General features: G+C 60.7%; 1 protein-coding gene across 1 annotated transcript; it reads right to left on the reverse strand.

The window, feature by feature from the left end:
* Window positions 1-348: 348 nt before the first annotated feature.
* SEMA4G (semaphorin 4G) lies at window positions 349-15,841 on the reverse strand. Its single transcript, XM_027788909.2, is given in 15 exon segments — window positions 349-1,401; window positions 1,499-1,560; window positions 1,781-1,932; window positions 2,293-2,408; window positions 2,493-2,715; window positions 2,794-2,938; window positions 3,102-3,271; window positions 3,421-3,587; window positions 3,785-3,898; window positions 4,130-4,223; window positions 5,399-5,497; window positions 5,581-5,643; window positions 6,204-6,352; window positions 7,532-7,716; window positions 7,718-15,841. Coding segments are annotated over 15 exon segments (2,691 nt in total). The 5' UTR covers window positions 7,819-15,841; the 3' UTR covers window positions 349-550.
* Window positions 15,842-17,447: the final 1,606 nt, after the last annotated feature.

The following is a 17,447-nucleotide window of genomic DNA, read 5'->3' on the forward strand; positions in this document are numbered from 1 at the left end:
CAAGGCCACCCTGCCCCATGAGATGTGTCCGCAGCCCCTCTCCCACCTGTGAGTGGGCAGCTGGGGAAACCCCAACCTGGCCCCATGCTGGGAGGGAACCCTGCGCCCTGTGAGAGCCCCCAGCCTCCCTCCCTGCTCCTCACCCACCTCTCAGCAGCCATCCCGTTCCTGTGTGCCGAGGGATGCCCAGCAGGGCAGGCTGAGTCCACGCGTCCACAACAGCGTCTCACACCTGAGCGGGCAGACAGAAACCCTCCCCCCGGTGTCCACCTTCAGCCAGGTGCCAGCTCCTGCCTCCAGCTCGTGGCCGCCGTCAGTGGGTTTTTATACATAAATAGAGCTCCCAAATTTAAATAGATTCTTTTTCTTTTTTTCTGTACAGTGAGTCTCAAAAGGAGAGAGAAAAGCCAAAGGAACGGCGGAGCCCGGGCCCGGCCCGGCTCTGCCATCCAGGAGGTAGTTTTGCCTGAGTCTTGTAACACTGTTGGCAGGGGGTGGGAGAAGGGGCTGGAGGGGAGGAGGGTCCCGCTGGCAGGACCCCCCCCAGCCCCTACACGGAGCTCTCATCCAGCTTCTCCACCAGCTGCGTGTGTTTCCGCTTCTCCAGGATCTTGCTGAGCTCCTCAGTGAAGGACGCGCTGTAGAGCGGCGAGGCCAGGGGCTCCTCCTGCTGCTGCAGCAGCATGTAGCTGTTGCCGTTCATCTTGCGGAGGACGTTGGGCAGAGCCCCCACACCGTTGGTGAGCTCGGCTGGCAGCGGCGGCGGCAGTGGGGGCACGGCGGCCGGCAGCTCCTTGACTGGGGAGGTGGCAGCTGTGGGTGCCTCGCCAGGGATGATCCGCAGGCAGCCGTCAGGGTAGGTGAGCCCTTCCTTCTCTTCCTCCTCCTCCTCCCGGTGGCCCTTGCGCAGGCAGTTGGCCGAGATGGTCTGCAGCTCCACGCTGGCTGGCCGCGGCTCCCCCAGGACATACTTGCCCTTGCGCTTCTCCAGGCAGGACACATAGAGGAGGACAGTGCTGAGCACGGCGCACAGTACCACCAAGGTGACAATGGCGGAGATGTAAGCCACCTTCATGTCACCGGACACCTGGCTGGCGGTGTGGGGCTGGGGCGTGGCCGTGGGACCACGAGGCAGCTCGGGCAGCACGGTTAGGCTGTAGGTGGCCAGCAGCATCCGGAGACCCCGCTCCTCCCCGTAGCAGCGGTACTCGCCGCTGTGCTGGGGCAGCGTGTCCGTCACCAGCAGCCCGTCCACCCCGACGCGCAGCCGGTCCTGCCCTGAGCCCAGCGCCTCGCTGCCGTTCAGCAGCCAGATGGCTCGTGCCAGGTTGGAGCGCTGGTCGCAGGGCAGCAGCACGTCGTCCCCCTGCAGCACCGTCCGGTTCTTCCACAGCAGGGAGCCTGCGGGGACACACACCGCCTCACACCCATCCCAGCCACCCTAAGAGATGCTGGACACTGGCATCCCCCGTGGTCCCGAGGGGCAGCACAGACTCACCCCGCCCCGAGCTGCTCCGGCATCCATCGTTGCCGTTCTGAATGTCCTGCACCAGCCCGGTGCTGCAAGGCATAGGGGGCTTCAGCCATACAGCCCTGGCTGAGCCCACCCTTACGGGATCACAGCCACCGGGAGAGCCACCACCAGATGCCAGACTCAGTGGTGGCACCAGGGCGGCTGTGCCATGGGGTGATGTGACGGCACGGGATGGGGCAGGTGGAAGGGATGGGGCAGGTGGAAGGCTCGTAGGGACGCCGCTAGGGACAGGCAGCCTGTTCCTACCTGTCTGCGGTGGCGGTGGCGCGGCAGGCCCTGCCATCCCAGGCACAGTAGGGGTCCCGGGCGAGGATGCAGTCATAGCAAGAGGTGTACCTGGTGCAGGAGGCCAGGGGCACCTGCAGGATCCCACTGGCTGCCCCCACATACAGGCTCCTCTGGGGGGGAAAGGGCTGGCTCAGCACTGCCCTGCCATGGTGCAGCTGGGCTGTGGGGTGCCCCATGGTGCCCAGAGATCCCCCCCCCCCCCAGCCCCACAGCACAGCTCTCCCTTGGTGGGGGTGCATGGGGCAGGGCCCCCAGCTCCAGTCAGTGCCCGTGGCTGCAGCTGGCACCTGCCAAGGAGGTGGGGGCCAGGCCGGTCCCTTTCCCCAGGCTGCCCTGCCAGGCACTGGCACATATCCTAGTTGGGTGACCCAGGTGTCATGTCCCTCCCTGTGCCTCTAACAGCCCAATGGCAGCTTCGCAGCACAAACATGCCCCGCGTGTGGTGCCCCCCTACTAATTCCACCCCTCACCTGGGTGCGGGAGATCACCAGGCTCTCCACAGGCTGCGCTTCCCTGAACACCTGCATCTCCTCCACAATGTGGATGCCAGAGCCCAGCACCACAGCCTTGTGGATCCAGCCGTCTCCTGGAGAGGAGAGCAGGGGTCAGGAGGGACTGTGGGGTGCATTCCCGGCACAGAAGAGACCCCGCAAACTCATCCCATGCTCACCTGTCCCCATGAAGAGCACATCATAGGAGCGGCCATCGAGGGCTCGCACCCTGTCCACAGCCAGCTGGCTGTACGCCACGCTCTTCTTCACCAGCAGCGGCTCCCCGCCAGCTGGCTTCACCTCCTCGAACATGAGCGGATGCAGCTTGACAAAGTCCAGGACGCTGTTGGGCAGGTCCTGTGAGGAGTTGTAGCCCTTCCTGCGGGAGTGGTCCGTGATGCACTGCCCGGGGGAGATGGGGGGTCAGGGGGGGATGCGGCTGCCCCATGCTCCCCTCACTCTGCACCCCATGGCACTCACGGAGCCGGGCCGGGGCTCGGGTACCGCACCATCGTAGCGGGACCACTTGCGAGCTGAGTCCTGGTATTCCATGTAGGGGCCCTCGAAGGCATGCTGCACTGCTGAGATGCTGTAGCGGCATACAGCCGAGGCCTCCATGGTCCTCCTGGGGGGCAGAGCCCTGCCTGAGCCCAGGCAGACACATGGCTGCGCCCCACCGATGCACCCCCAGGTGCTCAGCATCTGCCTGCACATCCCCTCAAGCATCTTCAGTCCTCCCCGTGCTGCAGACTTTTAGCCCCAGCCGTTTTGGCCACTGCCCCACTCACCACTGTGCTGAGAGTGTGAATGCGGCATAGAAGACGGTGCTGGCCCAGCCACCCCCGTCCAGGCTGCAGACACTGCGCAGCACCTCATAGTAGGGGATGTAGCAGACCAGGCGTGCCTTCATGAAGGACGTCCACTTGCGCTGCAGGATCTTCTTGCCCCCCACGTCACTCTGGAAGGGTGCAGGGAGAATTTCTGCACTGGCTGGCAGCGGTGTGTGCCCTGCTCTGCCCGTGCCTCAGTTTCCCCCAAGGTGCAGGAAAGTAGAGCCTGCGCTGGGAGGAGCAGCACTCGGCTCCCTGTGGCTGAGGACATGCCTACCTTGCAGACACGGGCCACCCGGGCCACTCGAGCCACCTGGCTCTTGTCAAAGAAGGACGTGGTCTCCTCGCCTGCCCGCTCCATGAAGAAGTAGTAGATTTTGTCATCGTCACCCACAGGGCTGTCCTTGCTCTCCTGGACCAGCACAGAGGCCACAAATTCAGCATCTAGGGGACACAAAGCAAGAGGTGGAGATGGGGGATCCACCACAGGATGGGGGATCTGTCCCCGCCTCGGTTTTCTCTCATGGCAAACCACACAGGACCCCAGGGCTCCCCCCCACCCCTGCTCCAAGCTCCCCAAGGCAATACATAGCATCCCACAGTCCGTGACGCCAGTCCCGCAGGGGACAGGGACATCTCACCATTCAGCCAGTGCAGCGGGGACTCCTCCGTCTTCAGCGGTCGCTGGTGCAGATTCCTCCGGATGTCGGGGAGACTCCGAAACTCGTAGCGTGTGGCCGTGTACAAGCCACCATCTGGGTAGGGCAGGCACCCATCAGCATGGCTCCACACCCCTCGGACAGCCCTGAAAGCCACCAGCACCCCCACGCCCCACACAGAGGGGGAGAAGGGCCAAGTCCTGGCTGGCTGAGGCCCCCGCACACAGAGCCCACTTGGCTGGGGACCCCCATGGGGGTGTTGGGGATGGGGCCAGGGTTGGTGGCATCCCGCATGTTCCCGCCAGCCCTGAGAAAGGTGTCGCTTACCCACGATGAGGCCGGTGTAGCCACGGGCAGGGTCATACGGGCACTTCTCCTTGCCCTCCTCGAAGTGGGATGGCAACATGAAGCTGTTCACGTCCTTGAGGGGGACAGGGGACCACGTTAGACAGGAGGGGACAGACCCGACATGCTTGCCAGCCCCAGGCTTTGCAGAAGCTGCCAGTGGGGACAAAGTGATGCTCACGGCTGTGCCCTTGTCTGAGCAAGACAACCCCTCCCAGCACCCTCCAGCTGGTCAGAAACCACATGGGCAGCCAGAGCCCCCAGCCAAGAGCAGGGGAGGGCGAAGATGTGAAGGGGAGCCGCAGCACCCCACTTTGGCATCATGTGGGCACCAGGCAGGGCCTGGCCAGCACAGCTGATGTTCCTGGGCTGTGCCTGGCCAGCAGACGCTGCCCAGCCGGGCTGGGTCCCCCCAGGTGACGTCCTCATCACAGCAGGAGTTACGTTCTTTGGGGTTTGCAGTTCAAAGCATGTTAAATAATGATGGGGCCTTTCCAGCTCGGCAGCTCCTCTGCCTGGCTCCCAGGGTGTGCAATGGCCAAACCGGACCGGTGGCACAGCCACGGGAATGGGCATGGCCCCTCCAGGGCTCCCCGGCCACACTGGGGACGTGACCCCCAGGCCTCTTTGCCCCCCAGCTCAGGGAGGGGAGGTGGGCAGTTGAGTCACTGAGGAGCCACTGCACAGGGCTGAAAGTCCCGCTGCCAAGGGACGTGGCTGTCCCCAGCCACTCTGCTGTGAGTCACGGCCACACAGGGACCCCCCCGGCCTCACCTGGGAAATCCCCAGGGAGAGGCTGCTGAGTCATCCCTGCCACTGTCACCCTCCCCTGGCACACCTGCCACCCACCACCAGCCAGTCTGCCCCCTACTTTGGGAAGGGACCCTGCAACAGCAGGCGCTGGGGACCAGCTCCAGTGCTGGCACATCCAAACCTGCCGGCGCCGCTGAGCCCATGTGTCCCCCTCCAGCACCGATCCACTCCCAGCCACCTTGCTATGGGATCAGAGTCCAACTCCAGTACCGGGGTGGGGACTCTGGGCATCTGTGTCACGGTGGCTGCGTCCTCAAACCCACCCATGCCAGGCTGGGGGTCACTCGCCTGCCCCCAAGCTGGGGAGGGGCTGGGATGAGGGCAGAAAGGGAGTGGGGCTGTGGGTCGGGAACAGTGGGAGAGGAGGAGGGCTGCACCACCCCAGGGTGACACGGTGGAAGGGGACAGGGGACAGCCGTGGGGCTGAGCAGTACTCACGATGGCGGCGCAGAGCGGGTGGAAGGCGTAGGTCCCGCAGGCGTAGAGGTGGGTGCTGTTCAGCCTCTGCAGAAACCGCACGTGGTTGAAGCACTCGGTCTGCAAGGGGGAGGACAGGCATTACGAGCTGTGGAAAGTGGCGGCAGCCCCCCCAACACCCAGAACCCACCCACCAGCTCTACCTTGTTGTTTTTGCCCTTCTGCAGGCAGTCCATCTGCTTCTCCGGGGAGGCTTCCCAGTGGATCTGCAAGGGGAAGAGGGACTGCCACTGCATGACCCCCCATCACTGCATGGTCCCCCTGTCACTGCAGGCTCCAGACTCTGCCAGAGCCATCAGAGATGCTAAAATCCTCTCTTTTATTTAGAGAGAGGACAGCAGTTCAGAGCGTGAGATGGCATCTTGCCTGCATCCCCCCCAAGCCCAGGGCAACAGCAGTCCCACACCCTGACCTGCAGGCAGAAACCCCAGAGCACCCACAGGACCCTGGAGGATTTTGGGGTGTCCTTCCCAGGGGGAGCAAATGGGTGTGCTTCGCCCTTGCCCCTCATCCTGCTGGGGTGTCCCTGAAGCAGGCAGCTCTGAGCTTGGGGATATCTTGCACTGCTGTCCCCACGCTGCCTGGCTGAAGGACCATGCACACACGGGGGATCTGGGGACAGAACTGGGGACAGCACCTCCAGGCAAGACCTGAGATGGCAAGTGGGGAGATGAGCAGGGATAGGGTGGCCACAATTCAGGCAGGGACCGGGCAGCGTGGGACAGGAGAGGACAACCAGACAGCAGCGGGCAGAGGCCGGGCTCACCGTGCGGTGGGAGCCGTCGGCCACATCACTGGAATTGAGGGCGAAGATGGCTCCCCTGGCACCCACGTAGAGGATGCCGCGGTCGTCCTCCAGCAGCAGGGTGCTGTAGTTGAGGGTGCGTGCGCTGAAGTGCCGGACGCCCAACAACTCTGCAAAGGGAATAGCGGCCTTAGGGGGGACCCCAGGACAGGCGTAGCACAAGCCACTGGGAAAAGACAGAGGATGGAGCCAGGGGTGTGTGGGAAAGCACCCACCGAGGTTATCAGACAGGCAGTGGTGGGTATCAGCGGTTACGGCAGGAGGAAGGGAAAAGGGGAGGTTTGGTAAGAGGCGAATGGCACTAATTTAGCTCAGGCTTACAGGGGAGATTTCTCCCTGCAAGTTAAAATGGCAGCTCAGGGGTGGGAGCTGCAACGTCCATGCTCAGCACGGACCTGTCATGCAGTTTGGGGAACTGCTGGAGGAACCAAAAACACGCTGGGGCAGTGACCCCTGCTCCAAACCAAACCCAGCCAGCCCAAAAGGAAGGATGCAAAAAACTGAACCAAAACTGCCCTGCCTTGCACAGGTTGGGCTTCTGCAGTGTGGCTGGGTGCTCCCTGCCCACCGAGCCAGAGAAACTACCCAGTTTGGTGGGCTGAGAAGCGTGAGGTGGGACTCAGCCCTGGCTACAGGGACCCCAAGCCAGACTCGGACCCTCCCACTGCAGGAGAAGAAAATCCCACAGGGCTTGTGACCCCAGAGGGAGCTAGGGAGGGAATGAGTCCCCCAAAAGGAGGCATTGCCTGGGGAGAAAATGGCACCCCAGCTGCAAATGAAATCCTCTCCCGCTGCTGACCGCTGAGCTGGGCTTCACTAACAAGATCAAAAAAGTTGTGTGGATGCCCAATGACACTGCTGGGTCTGGCTGACACCACAGAGCTGGAGGCCAAGCTCCCTGCCGACTATTTGGGCTGTGAGAGCCCAGCCCAGGTGTGGTGTCCAGCTCCGGACACCCTCCAAGGGCTGCTGGGCAGGGCCAGGGGCTGGCCCAGGCTGGCTCCCTGCATGTCCTTGTCCCCGCTGGCTTTCAGGGAGATGCTTTTGCCCTGCTCCATCCATTGGGGCACATTGGCTCTGGGCACCCAACACCGGACAGTCACGCAGGCTCCAGTTTCTGAAGCCTAGGGGACCAGAGGACCCCTCTCTAGCCCACCTCCTACCCCACCCCCCCATGCTGAGCCACCCACTCCGGGGGGCTGGCGAAGACTGGATGCAGCCATGATGCACCAAACTCGGTGTTGGCATCCTAAACCTCATACCCACCACCAAGACCCGTACCCCCTTACCGTCAAAGGTGACTGTTGTCCTGGGGGTGGCATCCAGGTCGGTGGCAGACCGCCGTGACGGGTAGCCCATCACTGCCACAGTCACCATGAAGAGAACTGTCAGGAGATGGGCCGTGCCTCCGCTCATCTTCCTGCTCCCCTGGCAAGGGCAGCCACCCAGCCTGCTACTGCCAGGCTGGCACAGGCTTGGGACGGGCTCCCCAGCTCCCCAGGATGGGACTGGCCACCAAAACCTCCTGAAACACACAGCACCGAGTCAGACGCTCCTGCTGTCCCCAGCATCTCATGAACAAGCGGGCTTGGGAAGAGGCCAGCCATGCACAGGCATGGACACCTGACCAGGCACAGCCTCAGCCCAGGGATGGCTTCAGGGAAAAGCAAACCATCGTTTGCCAAAAGGGAAACTGAGGCACAGTGCCTGCAGCCAGCACAGGGGAGGGGGAGGGGAGTTTGAGCAGAGCGACCCCCCAGCATCCCCCTGGCTCAGTATCTGCTCTGTCATGGGGCTGCAGTCACTTGCTGAGTGCTTGGTTTGGTTTGCTTGGAGGCTTGTTTTCCTCCAGGTCTGCTCCGCTCTGCACTCCTCCCTCCCTCCCTCTCAGCCATCTTTTCCTGCAGCTCTCCCTGACCGAATTACATGCTTCAGCAGAGCCAGCTGATCTCCCCTTGCACTTTCACACATGAAAAGCAGCCACATTTACCCCCAAAAGCAAAGAGCGGGGCTCAGGGCCAAGCCCCCCTAGCCCTGGGCTGTGGCAGGACAGGTGGGGGGGGTTCCAGGGAGCCCACGGGCTCCACTCCTCCTCAAAAGCACAGCTGGCCATCCCCTGCCACACAAGATACTTGTCCCCAAAGTTCTACCCCTCCTAAAATGACGAGATTCCTGAAGACACAGGTGTGGGGGAAGGATGCTTCAGGCACACAGCGATGCAGCGAGAAGGAAAACCCATACAGAAGCCACTTGGCATCTTCACCTTTCCAGGTGAAGTCTTTTCAGGGGAGTACAGTTTTTCCCTCCAGTGTTTTTCCACAAAATTACAGTTTCTTTTTCATCCCAGGCTGCCTTGAAGCTCAGCATCTACCTTGGCTCTTGCTTTCATACATCCTATGCCTCCCACATAACACCCCACCTCTCCCAGCTGCATCAGGGGAAGCCACCAGGTCGTTTTGCAGGAGGAAGGAGACACCTGGCCATCTCTGAGCAGGAGAGCTCCCCATACACAACCAGCACCTGTACGTCTGCTTAGAGGGGTTGAAATATATATCTCTATCTATATAAACCAAATACCTGGCCCTGTAGAGAAGCTGTTCAAACATGCTTGCTGCAGACAGTTTCCCTGAAGCAAATACCTTGCCGGGTCTCAGGCAGAGGGCAGGTAAACCCAAAGTGAAATGAAAGTGAAAAGGGCTTTGGGGCTGAAAAGGGAAGCAAGAGGCCAGATGTGGGATCCAGCCATAGTCCTGGAGTGTGCACTAAACCGCTGTTCTCTTTGGGGGGGGTCAGACCCAGACCTTGCACCTGCACTGGCTGCTGCCCCACCCAGGAATGGGGCTGGGGGAAGATGTTCCCCCCTGCTCCCTCCTGCCTCCCTACCCCCCAGACGCTGGTCCAGCACAGAGCACCCAATGCCGGGTGCAGGCAGGGTGCTGCATGCAGGGCTGAGCTCCCCGGGAAGCAGAGGATGGTGACCTGGGGTGTCCTCCCTTCAACTAACTCCTGTTCCTGGGACAAGCCCTGTCTGGACCGAAGGTCTGCCTGTGAGTGATGGGCCTGACAGGGCGATGCAAAGCAGATGAGTGGGGATGGAGGTCAGTGAGAAGTTGCTTTAGTGGCACCATGTCTAGCACGAGCCAAAACCACCAAGTTTTTTGGACAAAGCAAGCAGCAGGGTCGCATCTGGAGCACCAAAGCACCCAAAAGTGCTCCGGCCAGCCCCACGCTGATGCCTCACCACCCTGCCAGCAGGACAGGGGACACCCAGGCAGCTGTCGTGACCCTTCCTCAGGACTCTACAAGGGATCACGAGCCCAGAATCATGCACAAGCCATGAGAGCCGCAGTGCACCTGGGCTGGGAAAGCAGAAGGGAGGAAAAACCTTCTTATGACAAGGCAAACAACACTGTCTAATAAATGAATAACAGCCCTGCAAGCCGCCTGCGTGCTCCCAGGCATCCTCGCCTTATCTCCCCTGAACAAACAAGCCCTGAACTTTGCCTACTGCCCAGCTCTGGCCATCACAGGGACTGGAACTGGGAGTGTGGCCGGGCAGGGAGGCAGGGATGGTGCTTACTGCAGGGCAAGTGCCGCCCTGTGAGCCAGCCCCAGCTAACATTTAACCAGCATGAGCACTCAGCCAGCACAGGGGGCAAAAAATAATAAATGAAGCTGCAGCGCTGTGGCTGTGCCGGGTTCCTAGCTGGGCAGGGGCAGCAGGGAGCAGCCTCCCCTGCTGCCAGGGCTGGGTCCTTCCCTTTTTCCAGGGCAGCAGCTACACCCATTTCCAAAGGCTACTTCGCCCAAGATCAGATGTAGCTTTGTCCTAAAGGACATTTAATCAGTTAGCTGTAAGAGCCAGTTAATATTTTACTTGAAGGGAAGGGCTGTGCTGAGCTTCCCTATTTTTTTATTTATTTTTTATTTTTCATAGAGTGGGGGAGAAAGAGCAAGGTACCGAAACCATCCTTGGCCCTGATCAGAGCATCACCCCAGGCTGCAGCTGCACCCAGCACCCCCAAACCCATCACTTCCCCCTTGGCAGGGTGCAAATTCAAAGCGCTGTGTGAAGACAAGGGCTGGGACAGGAGGCAGAGGAGGTTTTGGTCTGTGGGTCCAGTTGAGCTGGGGGTGGCTGGATTGCTCAAGCCCAGCACTTCCATGGGGAAGAGCCACAGAGAGTTTTCTCTGGAGGAGGGACACAAAAGTGGGAGAGGAAGAGGCTGAAAAGCAGCAGCAGCTCCAATGAACTCTGAGGTTTAGAGAAAAACTGCCCAGAAAAGCCTATCCCATCCCCAGGAGTGAGCTCCCAAGCCCCTTGGCACCTCACCTACTTCCCAGAGCAAGGGGGGCCGACACAGGACCTGGAATCAGGCCCCAGCTCCCGCCCCAGCGAGCGATGCTGTAGGAGAAGGGTGGTGGAGGCAGGATCTGGCCATGGGGCCGATGGCCGCCACAAGGGTGGGGTGAAGCCAGGAACCAGACGCTTTAACTGCAATGTGCAACGTCCATGGGGGCCAAAGCCCACCCTTCCACTGCCGGCTATTGGTGCTCCTGCAGGATGCAGCCACGGCTCCCAGCATGGAGCCAGGCAAGCCCGACCCCAGCCTCAGCTCCCGCCGCCGGCAGGACAGGTTTGCTGGTCCGCAGGGAACACCAGGGAAGCAGCAGGGTGGTGGAGGCGTGCAGGCATGCGTGAGTGTGCAGGGGAGCCAGCAAGCCCCGGTCAGGTCTGACTGGGTTTACTGGGTCACAGCGGAAGCTGTGCCAGCATGACTGTGCTGGCCTCAGCCTCCCACCGGCACCCGGCCGGCACAGCACACCCAAACGAGCCGGCCCAGTCGGCACCTCCTTAAAATCCCCACGACCAGCGTCTCGGGAGGCACAAAAAGCTTTTGATGAGTGAATTTCCCAGGCGGCAGGTCTCGCCAGCCTGGATCCAGCCAAAGAAACCAGTCAAAGCTGCTGCACCCCTCAATGGCTGCTGCACTGGGAGCTTCTGCTAGCCATGGTGGCCACTTCCAGCTGGCCACGAGGCAGCAAAACCTGGGACCAAGAGGTGGCCACAAGCTGCGATGCAGAGAAGCTGCGATGCAGGGAAACTGCGCTGTCCGTGGGGCTGGCAAACATGGAGGGACCTCAGCTGGGGTCTTATGGGCCCCCCACGTTGTTTCCTTGGCAGCACAGCTGAAAACAACGCCAGCTCTTTAATTTAAAGGGAACCTGGGAGAAAGAATGGAAACACTGAGTGGGAGCAGCCCTTCTCCGGCTCACCCCCAGCAACCATCCTGGATGGCGGGACAGAGATTTGCAAAGTGGGATTGGACGCTTCCCCATCCCACTACTCCGTGGACAGCTTGTGGTTGCTCCACCAAGCTCTAGTAAAGCCCAAGCAGGCTACTAGGATGGCTGCTGGACCCTTCTCCCCTCCCCATGGGCTGCCCCCCTTGGCACTGTGCACTCCTACAAGCAACCTGCTGGCTTCCCAGGGAGGGCAGGGTTTCCTGCAGGTCTCCTTGGGGTAACGGGGTTGCAAAACAGCCTTAACAAAATTCCCAGCAAAGACTGCACCAGAAGACATGGTTTACACCTTGCTTTTTCACAGCAGCCTGGCACAGGCACTCCAGACCCCACACAGCCAATCCAGCTTCACTCATGGGGGCCAAAACCAGCACACAACCCCACTGTCTCCCTTGGCTCCCCCAGCCACGTTCCCACTGCCCCAGCACCCTTTCACCCCGCCAGGGACCCCCAGGACCTGCCCTCGGGTTCAGCCGAAAACAGCCCGACCCATTCCCAGTGCCCAGGGGCTCGAGGGGAAAGGCACCTGCTCTGGGGGATGAGGGAGGGAAAGCTGCTGGCTCCCAGGCATGGGAAGGAGCCAAGGAATGACACGAAAGCAGCCATGCAGCGAGAGGCAACCTGGCCCCTGCCCGGCTGCGAGCGCAGCGTGTTATGGGCCTCCCTTCCCCGGAGCCTGCAAACCTTAGGCAGAAAATCCTGCGAGATGCGGGAAGAGGAGCAGGGATGGAGGTTGCCAGGCAACTTTAATTCAGCCCCTGACGAACTTCCAGCACTTTGCTTCTGCCGCAGAGCCCAAACAGCAAGTGACAACACGTCGGGTCCACCCTGAGCCCATGGTGTCCAGCCATCCATCTGTCCATCACAGGGGCTTGCTCATGGCCTCACACCCTCCAAGGTGATGGGTCACCCCTGGCAGCATCCCCAAAGGCCAGCCTAGGACAAGCCACCCTTCCCGGCAGAGATTTGCAGGGGCAGGATTTGACCCGTGGGACTGGGCTGGTGCTGCTGCACAGATATTTCTCAACCAGCCAGGATTTTTGTCAACAACAGCAAGAAAAATATGCTAAGCTGCCGAAAGCCCTCCAGGAAGAGGGGAGCCATGCTGGGTTTGGGGGCTAGGGACGGGGAGGGAAGGAGCACTGTGACCTCCCGGGAGCCCCTCGCGGAGTTTATTTTAGTTGCTTTCTTTAAACAAAACCATGCTTGACCCTGAGGCGCTTCAGCAGACACGCACTGAGAGCTTCAGTGATTTGGGAAGCAGATATATCCCTCCTTTACCCAAATTTGGATTCGAGCACAGAGGAGGGGAGGGAGAGCAGCAACATCATCTCCTCTCCAGGAAGACCCTGCCCTCTCCAGCCGTGAAGCCCCCACAAACAGCACAGCCGCCATGGAGCCGGGGGGCGGGCAGCAGGCACCCTGGGCCATGGGAACCGGCTCAAAATTTCCTTGGCATGGCACAGCTGCCATCCGCTGCCGAGAGGAGAGTGCCCAGCTCTGATCCCACCAACGTCACAGCAGGGGGGAGGCACATGGAGGAGCAAAGTGACGGATGTGAGAGCAAGCGGAGCCAGCCAGGGATGTGGGCCAAGTTAAGGGGCACCAATGCGGACGGGAGCCAGACATCTAAACATCCCTGAAAAGACAAGCTGATCCATCAGCAGTAAAACTAACAACAGCCCAATTTCTGAGAGATCTGCAGTGCCCCAGCACTGTGCCTTTATCTTCATCTCCCTGCAGCACCCCCCCAGGGGATGCCGCTCGCCCAGCGCGGGGCAGGGACCAGCCACAGTTGCCCCCTGCCTGGCTGCAGGGATTGGGGCATTTTAGCTTCTCCCCAGCTCCCTGTTTTCACTGATCTTACAAGAACTCGTTCCTCTTCTCCATCAGGTTGGGTCTGGTGTGGAGCAGGAGGTTCAAAGGGGCTGCCAGGCACTGACAGAGCTCACTGCCAAGTCCCCGTCGAGCTCTCCTGACATTCTCACCCAGAAAAACCCAACTGATAAAACAAGGAACGCTGCTCTGGCCTGTGCAGCTGCACGCCAGGCACAGGGACGGCTCCGCTCCGGCAGCTCTGAGCACACCGCAAGTGGACAGCAAGAGCACACTGCCCGGGATGACACAACAGAGCGCTCCTCCGCTCCCCATCCGTATGGAAAACCCACCAACACTGGCTGTTAGTTGAAACAGTTCCTGGTCTGGCTCCACTGCCCCAGAAGCCTTGCTCAGAGCTGGCCTGGGAGGGAAGGGTGCAGGGAGGGGGGGCTGAAGGGCAAACCCCTGCAGCTTGGTGGCGGGATCAAGAGCACCAAGGGATGCCCCAGCCAGCCTGGACCCAGCATCCCCGGGCTGAGCTGCAAATCTTTCCTCACAGGAGCAATTCCCTGCGTGCCAGAGGCTGTTTAGCTCTTACAAGCCAGCAGTGAGGACACAGTCCCTGCAGCTTCTCCTTCCCACACAGCACATCTCCCCCCTGCAGAAACCCCACGGCAGCAGCCCTGGGCCAACCTCGCAGCCTGAGAACTCAGCCAGGGGCTGCGCAGTAACCGGGAAGTGAAACTGGATGATGCTGAGACATGGTGGCCTTATTGACTTCACCTGCCACCAGCCTGCCCTCACGTTCAGGCCACGGGGGAGGCAGAGTATGGCCACCAAGCCCTGGAATGCGGGCTGCAACCCCCCACAGCTCCCACCTCCTCCACTGCAGCGAGGAGGCACGCTTGGTGCTAGCAATGTCACCCCAAAAACCCCAACATTCTCCATCCTTTCCTGCCTTGGCTTGCCGGCAGCCCCTCAGCAGCCCAGACAGACAGGCGGACAGCTGGACAGACAGCCTTCCATACCACAGCCCAGCTCCCCAGCGAGGGGGCGTTCGCATCCAAGTGGCTCAGCACCAGATGCGATCTGCAGTTCAGCCTTCAAAGGCTTTGTGGCTGAAGCACGCTGTCTCCACGGCAGAAGCAGGAAAATAATTGTAGAATTAAATTCCCAGGAACAATTAGAAAGAAAAGAAGAAAAAATCCCAACCCTAAACGTAAAGTGACATTTCAGAACCAGGAGATTTTGGGGCTTTTTTATACATTTGAATCCATTTGCTCATCCCCATGGCTGCACCATGTTTCATTTCACTGGGCTCATACAATGCCAGACAAGGAATTAACTCGGGTGTTTGTTCAGAGCCGGTTTGTCTTCCATTTTTTTTCCAAAGCCAGGTATGAGGTTCAAAGACATTTTTGGCAATGCCCGGGATTCCTACCATCGGCGGTTCCCACCATCCCCCTTCCCTGAGGGGAAACTGAGGCTCAGGAATCTCACACAACCTGGGGTCCCCTCGGAAGGGGGGGCAAGAGCTGGAGCACAACCCAGCTCACCCGGCATGAACGCGGAGCTTTCTACCACAAGCCTGTCCCTCTCTCTTTTATTTATTCCAAAGATAAACTGTTTTCTTTTCAAAAGTTCAGCAAAACCAGATGACGGAAGCAGTTTATGGCTTCCATCTTTAACAAACTCTTCTTGTTTCCTTCGCTTTCCCTCCAATAAAGGCTCAAATATGGGGTCAAACCCAATTTGATATTGAACTCTGCATTCAAAACTGCATGGTGCAAAGCAGTAGCGCCTGGCCTTTCCCACAGCCATTTGCATACCACCAGCTTTGCTGCCCCAAAATCAGCTCCCCACCTTATTTACATGGGCTGGGCTTTGCAACAGTCAAATGAGAGCCCTCCATCAGGTAACGGAGATGGGGCTGTCCCTGGGGGGAACTTTGAGCAACAAGAAAAGCACAACCCGGAGCACACCCCGAATTGCCAAGCTGCATCCCGGCCCCCGCACCAGGCAGTAACATGGTGCCTGAAACCCTTGGCTTCCCTTGTCTCTGGATAGCGGAGCTTGGGCCCCAGGAGGAAGAAGGGGATGGGTTTGGTGATGACCTTGCTAAGTCAAAGCCCTCGTGCGTGCGTGTAAATCACCACCAGCAGCGGCAGCACAGCCAGGTGGGGAGGGACGGTGGCAGCAGCATTTCCTCCTGACGTGCCAGCAGGACAGAGAGCTCTCACCTTTGAACAGGCACAGGCACCTGGCCAGCACCCATAGCAGCAGCCGGCCACTGCCAGGGGGCTTTCACAGCAGGTGAACATCAAAAACTCAGGGGGGACTGTCCCCCACCTCCCCAAGAGGCAGCGGGTGCCCTGGGAGCAGCTCCCCCTCACCAAACCATCCATCACATGGGCCGCTCCTCAACAAGTCCCATCAGGATGCCAAGTGGAGCCAGCGGGCAAGCACGGGGGGGGGGGGGGGGGGGGGGGGGAAATTCCCCACAGGCAGCCAGGCAAGGCTGGCACTGCGTCTCCACCGCACCCACTGCTGCCCTCCTGCACAGGGTGCCAGCACAGCCCCCCCTCGCTGGCCCTGCCGAGCGCACCTGGATGCTTCTTCCCGGCACACGACCTGCCAGATTTGCTGAATAAACGCCCCGGCTCCAGCAAACCTGCTGCATTCCTGGTGGGGAAAGTGGTGAAAGGTTCAAATGCATGTTGGAAGAGGCAGGGGGGGAGAGCAAGCCTACCACACAAAGCTGCAGGAACCGAAAGGGTTGTTGGGGTTTTGGTGTTTTTTTTCGCCTCCGGTTGCAACACAAAAACAAAGTCAAGATAGGAATCTCGGCATGCTGGGGGGGGGGGGGGGGAGCTCCCTGCCCTTCATCCCTCCGGGCAGAGCGGCCAAAGCGAGATGAAGCAGAGACGTGTCCAGCTGGACAGGTGTGCAGCATCGCTCCAGCCATCCCACCAGGGACCGGGGCTCAGGCCGGGGGTCCCAGCCTGCGCCCACCGCGGAGGGAGGCAAAGCAGCCTGCACCCGTGGTGGGAGGCCAGCTAGCACAAGAAATGCCATCACTGTTATTAATAATTTCCCTGCCTCCGGGGGAATCTGCACTCCTCGTCCATTTTGGGCAGTCTCTTTGTCTTTGGAGACTGTTTTTCTTGGCACCTGAACAGCCCTTTCATGGCTCCCCCTCCCACTCTCGATTTTAAAGGCCAGGCACAAGCCACTGGCCCACCTGGGCACTGACGGGGAGGGCAGAGAGAGCCCCAAATCCCGGTCCTGCCCGGCTGCACAGCAGGTCCCTTCTACCTTGGATCGGCAGGGAGATGCGGCGCAAAGCCCTGTGCAGAGAAGCCCCCAGGACAAGCCGGTCCCCCTCTGCCTGGGGGCATCCGCCAGCCCCACAGCCATGCACCCCACGGAGATGAATCCCAAGATTCAGGGCTCAGATAAGTCACGTCCCGTGCCGCCCCCCCCCCCAGTTTCCCGAAAGGAAGGAGGGGGGAGGCAGGGATTGCACTGCACCACCTGCATTGGTTTAGCACCTCGTCCCAGCCAACTGAAACACCCGCTGCCCCCAGGTAATGCTCAACCTCCCCAAACACTAACCCCAGCTGCCCCCATCCCCCCGACCTGCTGGGGAGGGGAGGGGCTGTATCTAGCCCTCCTCCAGGAGCTGGTGCCCCAGCTGGCTGTAATGCCCACCACTGTCTTTCCTCACACCCTGGCCATGTCCCCCAGCCCCGCCTCACCCCACACCTGTCCCCCAAAAAGCCACCTGCACTGTCACTGGGTCCTGCATAGCCCCACCTCCGCTCCAGCTTGTCACCCCCAAATCGTCACCTACATCAGACCCCCCCGAATCCCCCTCAGTCCTGCCCCCAAGGCATCACCCCCAGCACTTCGACCCCAGCAGGTCAGACCCCTGCCCCTCCTTCGCTGGACCCTGCCTGCGCGCCCAGCACCCCAGGCCCTGCTGTGCACGCAGCACCCGCACCCAGCACCCCCAATCCTGCCTGCGGACTCAGCACCCGGATCCAGCACCACAGATCCTGCCTGCAGACGCAGCCCCAGCCA

Source organism: Falco peregrinus, chromosome 1 (genome assembly GCF_023634155.1).
Source record: "Falco peregrinus isolate bFalPer1 chromosome 1, bFalPer1.pri, whole genome shotgun sequence".
Lineage (NCBI taxonomy): Eukaryota > Metazoa > Chordata > Aves > Falconiformes > Falconidae > Falco > Falco peregrinus.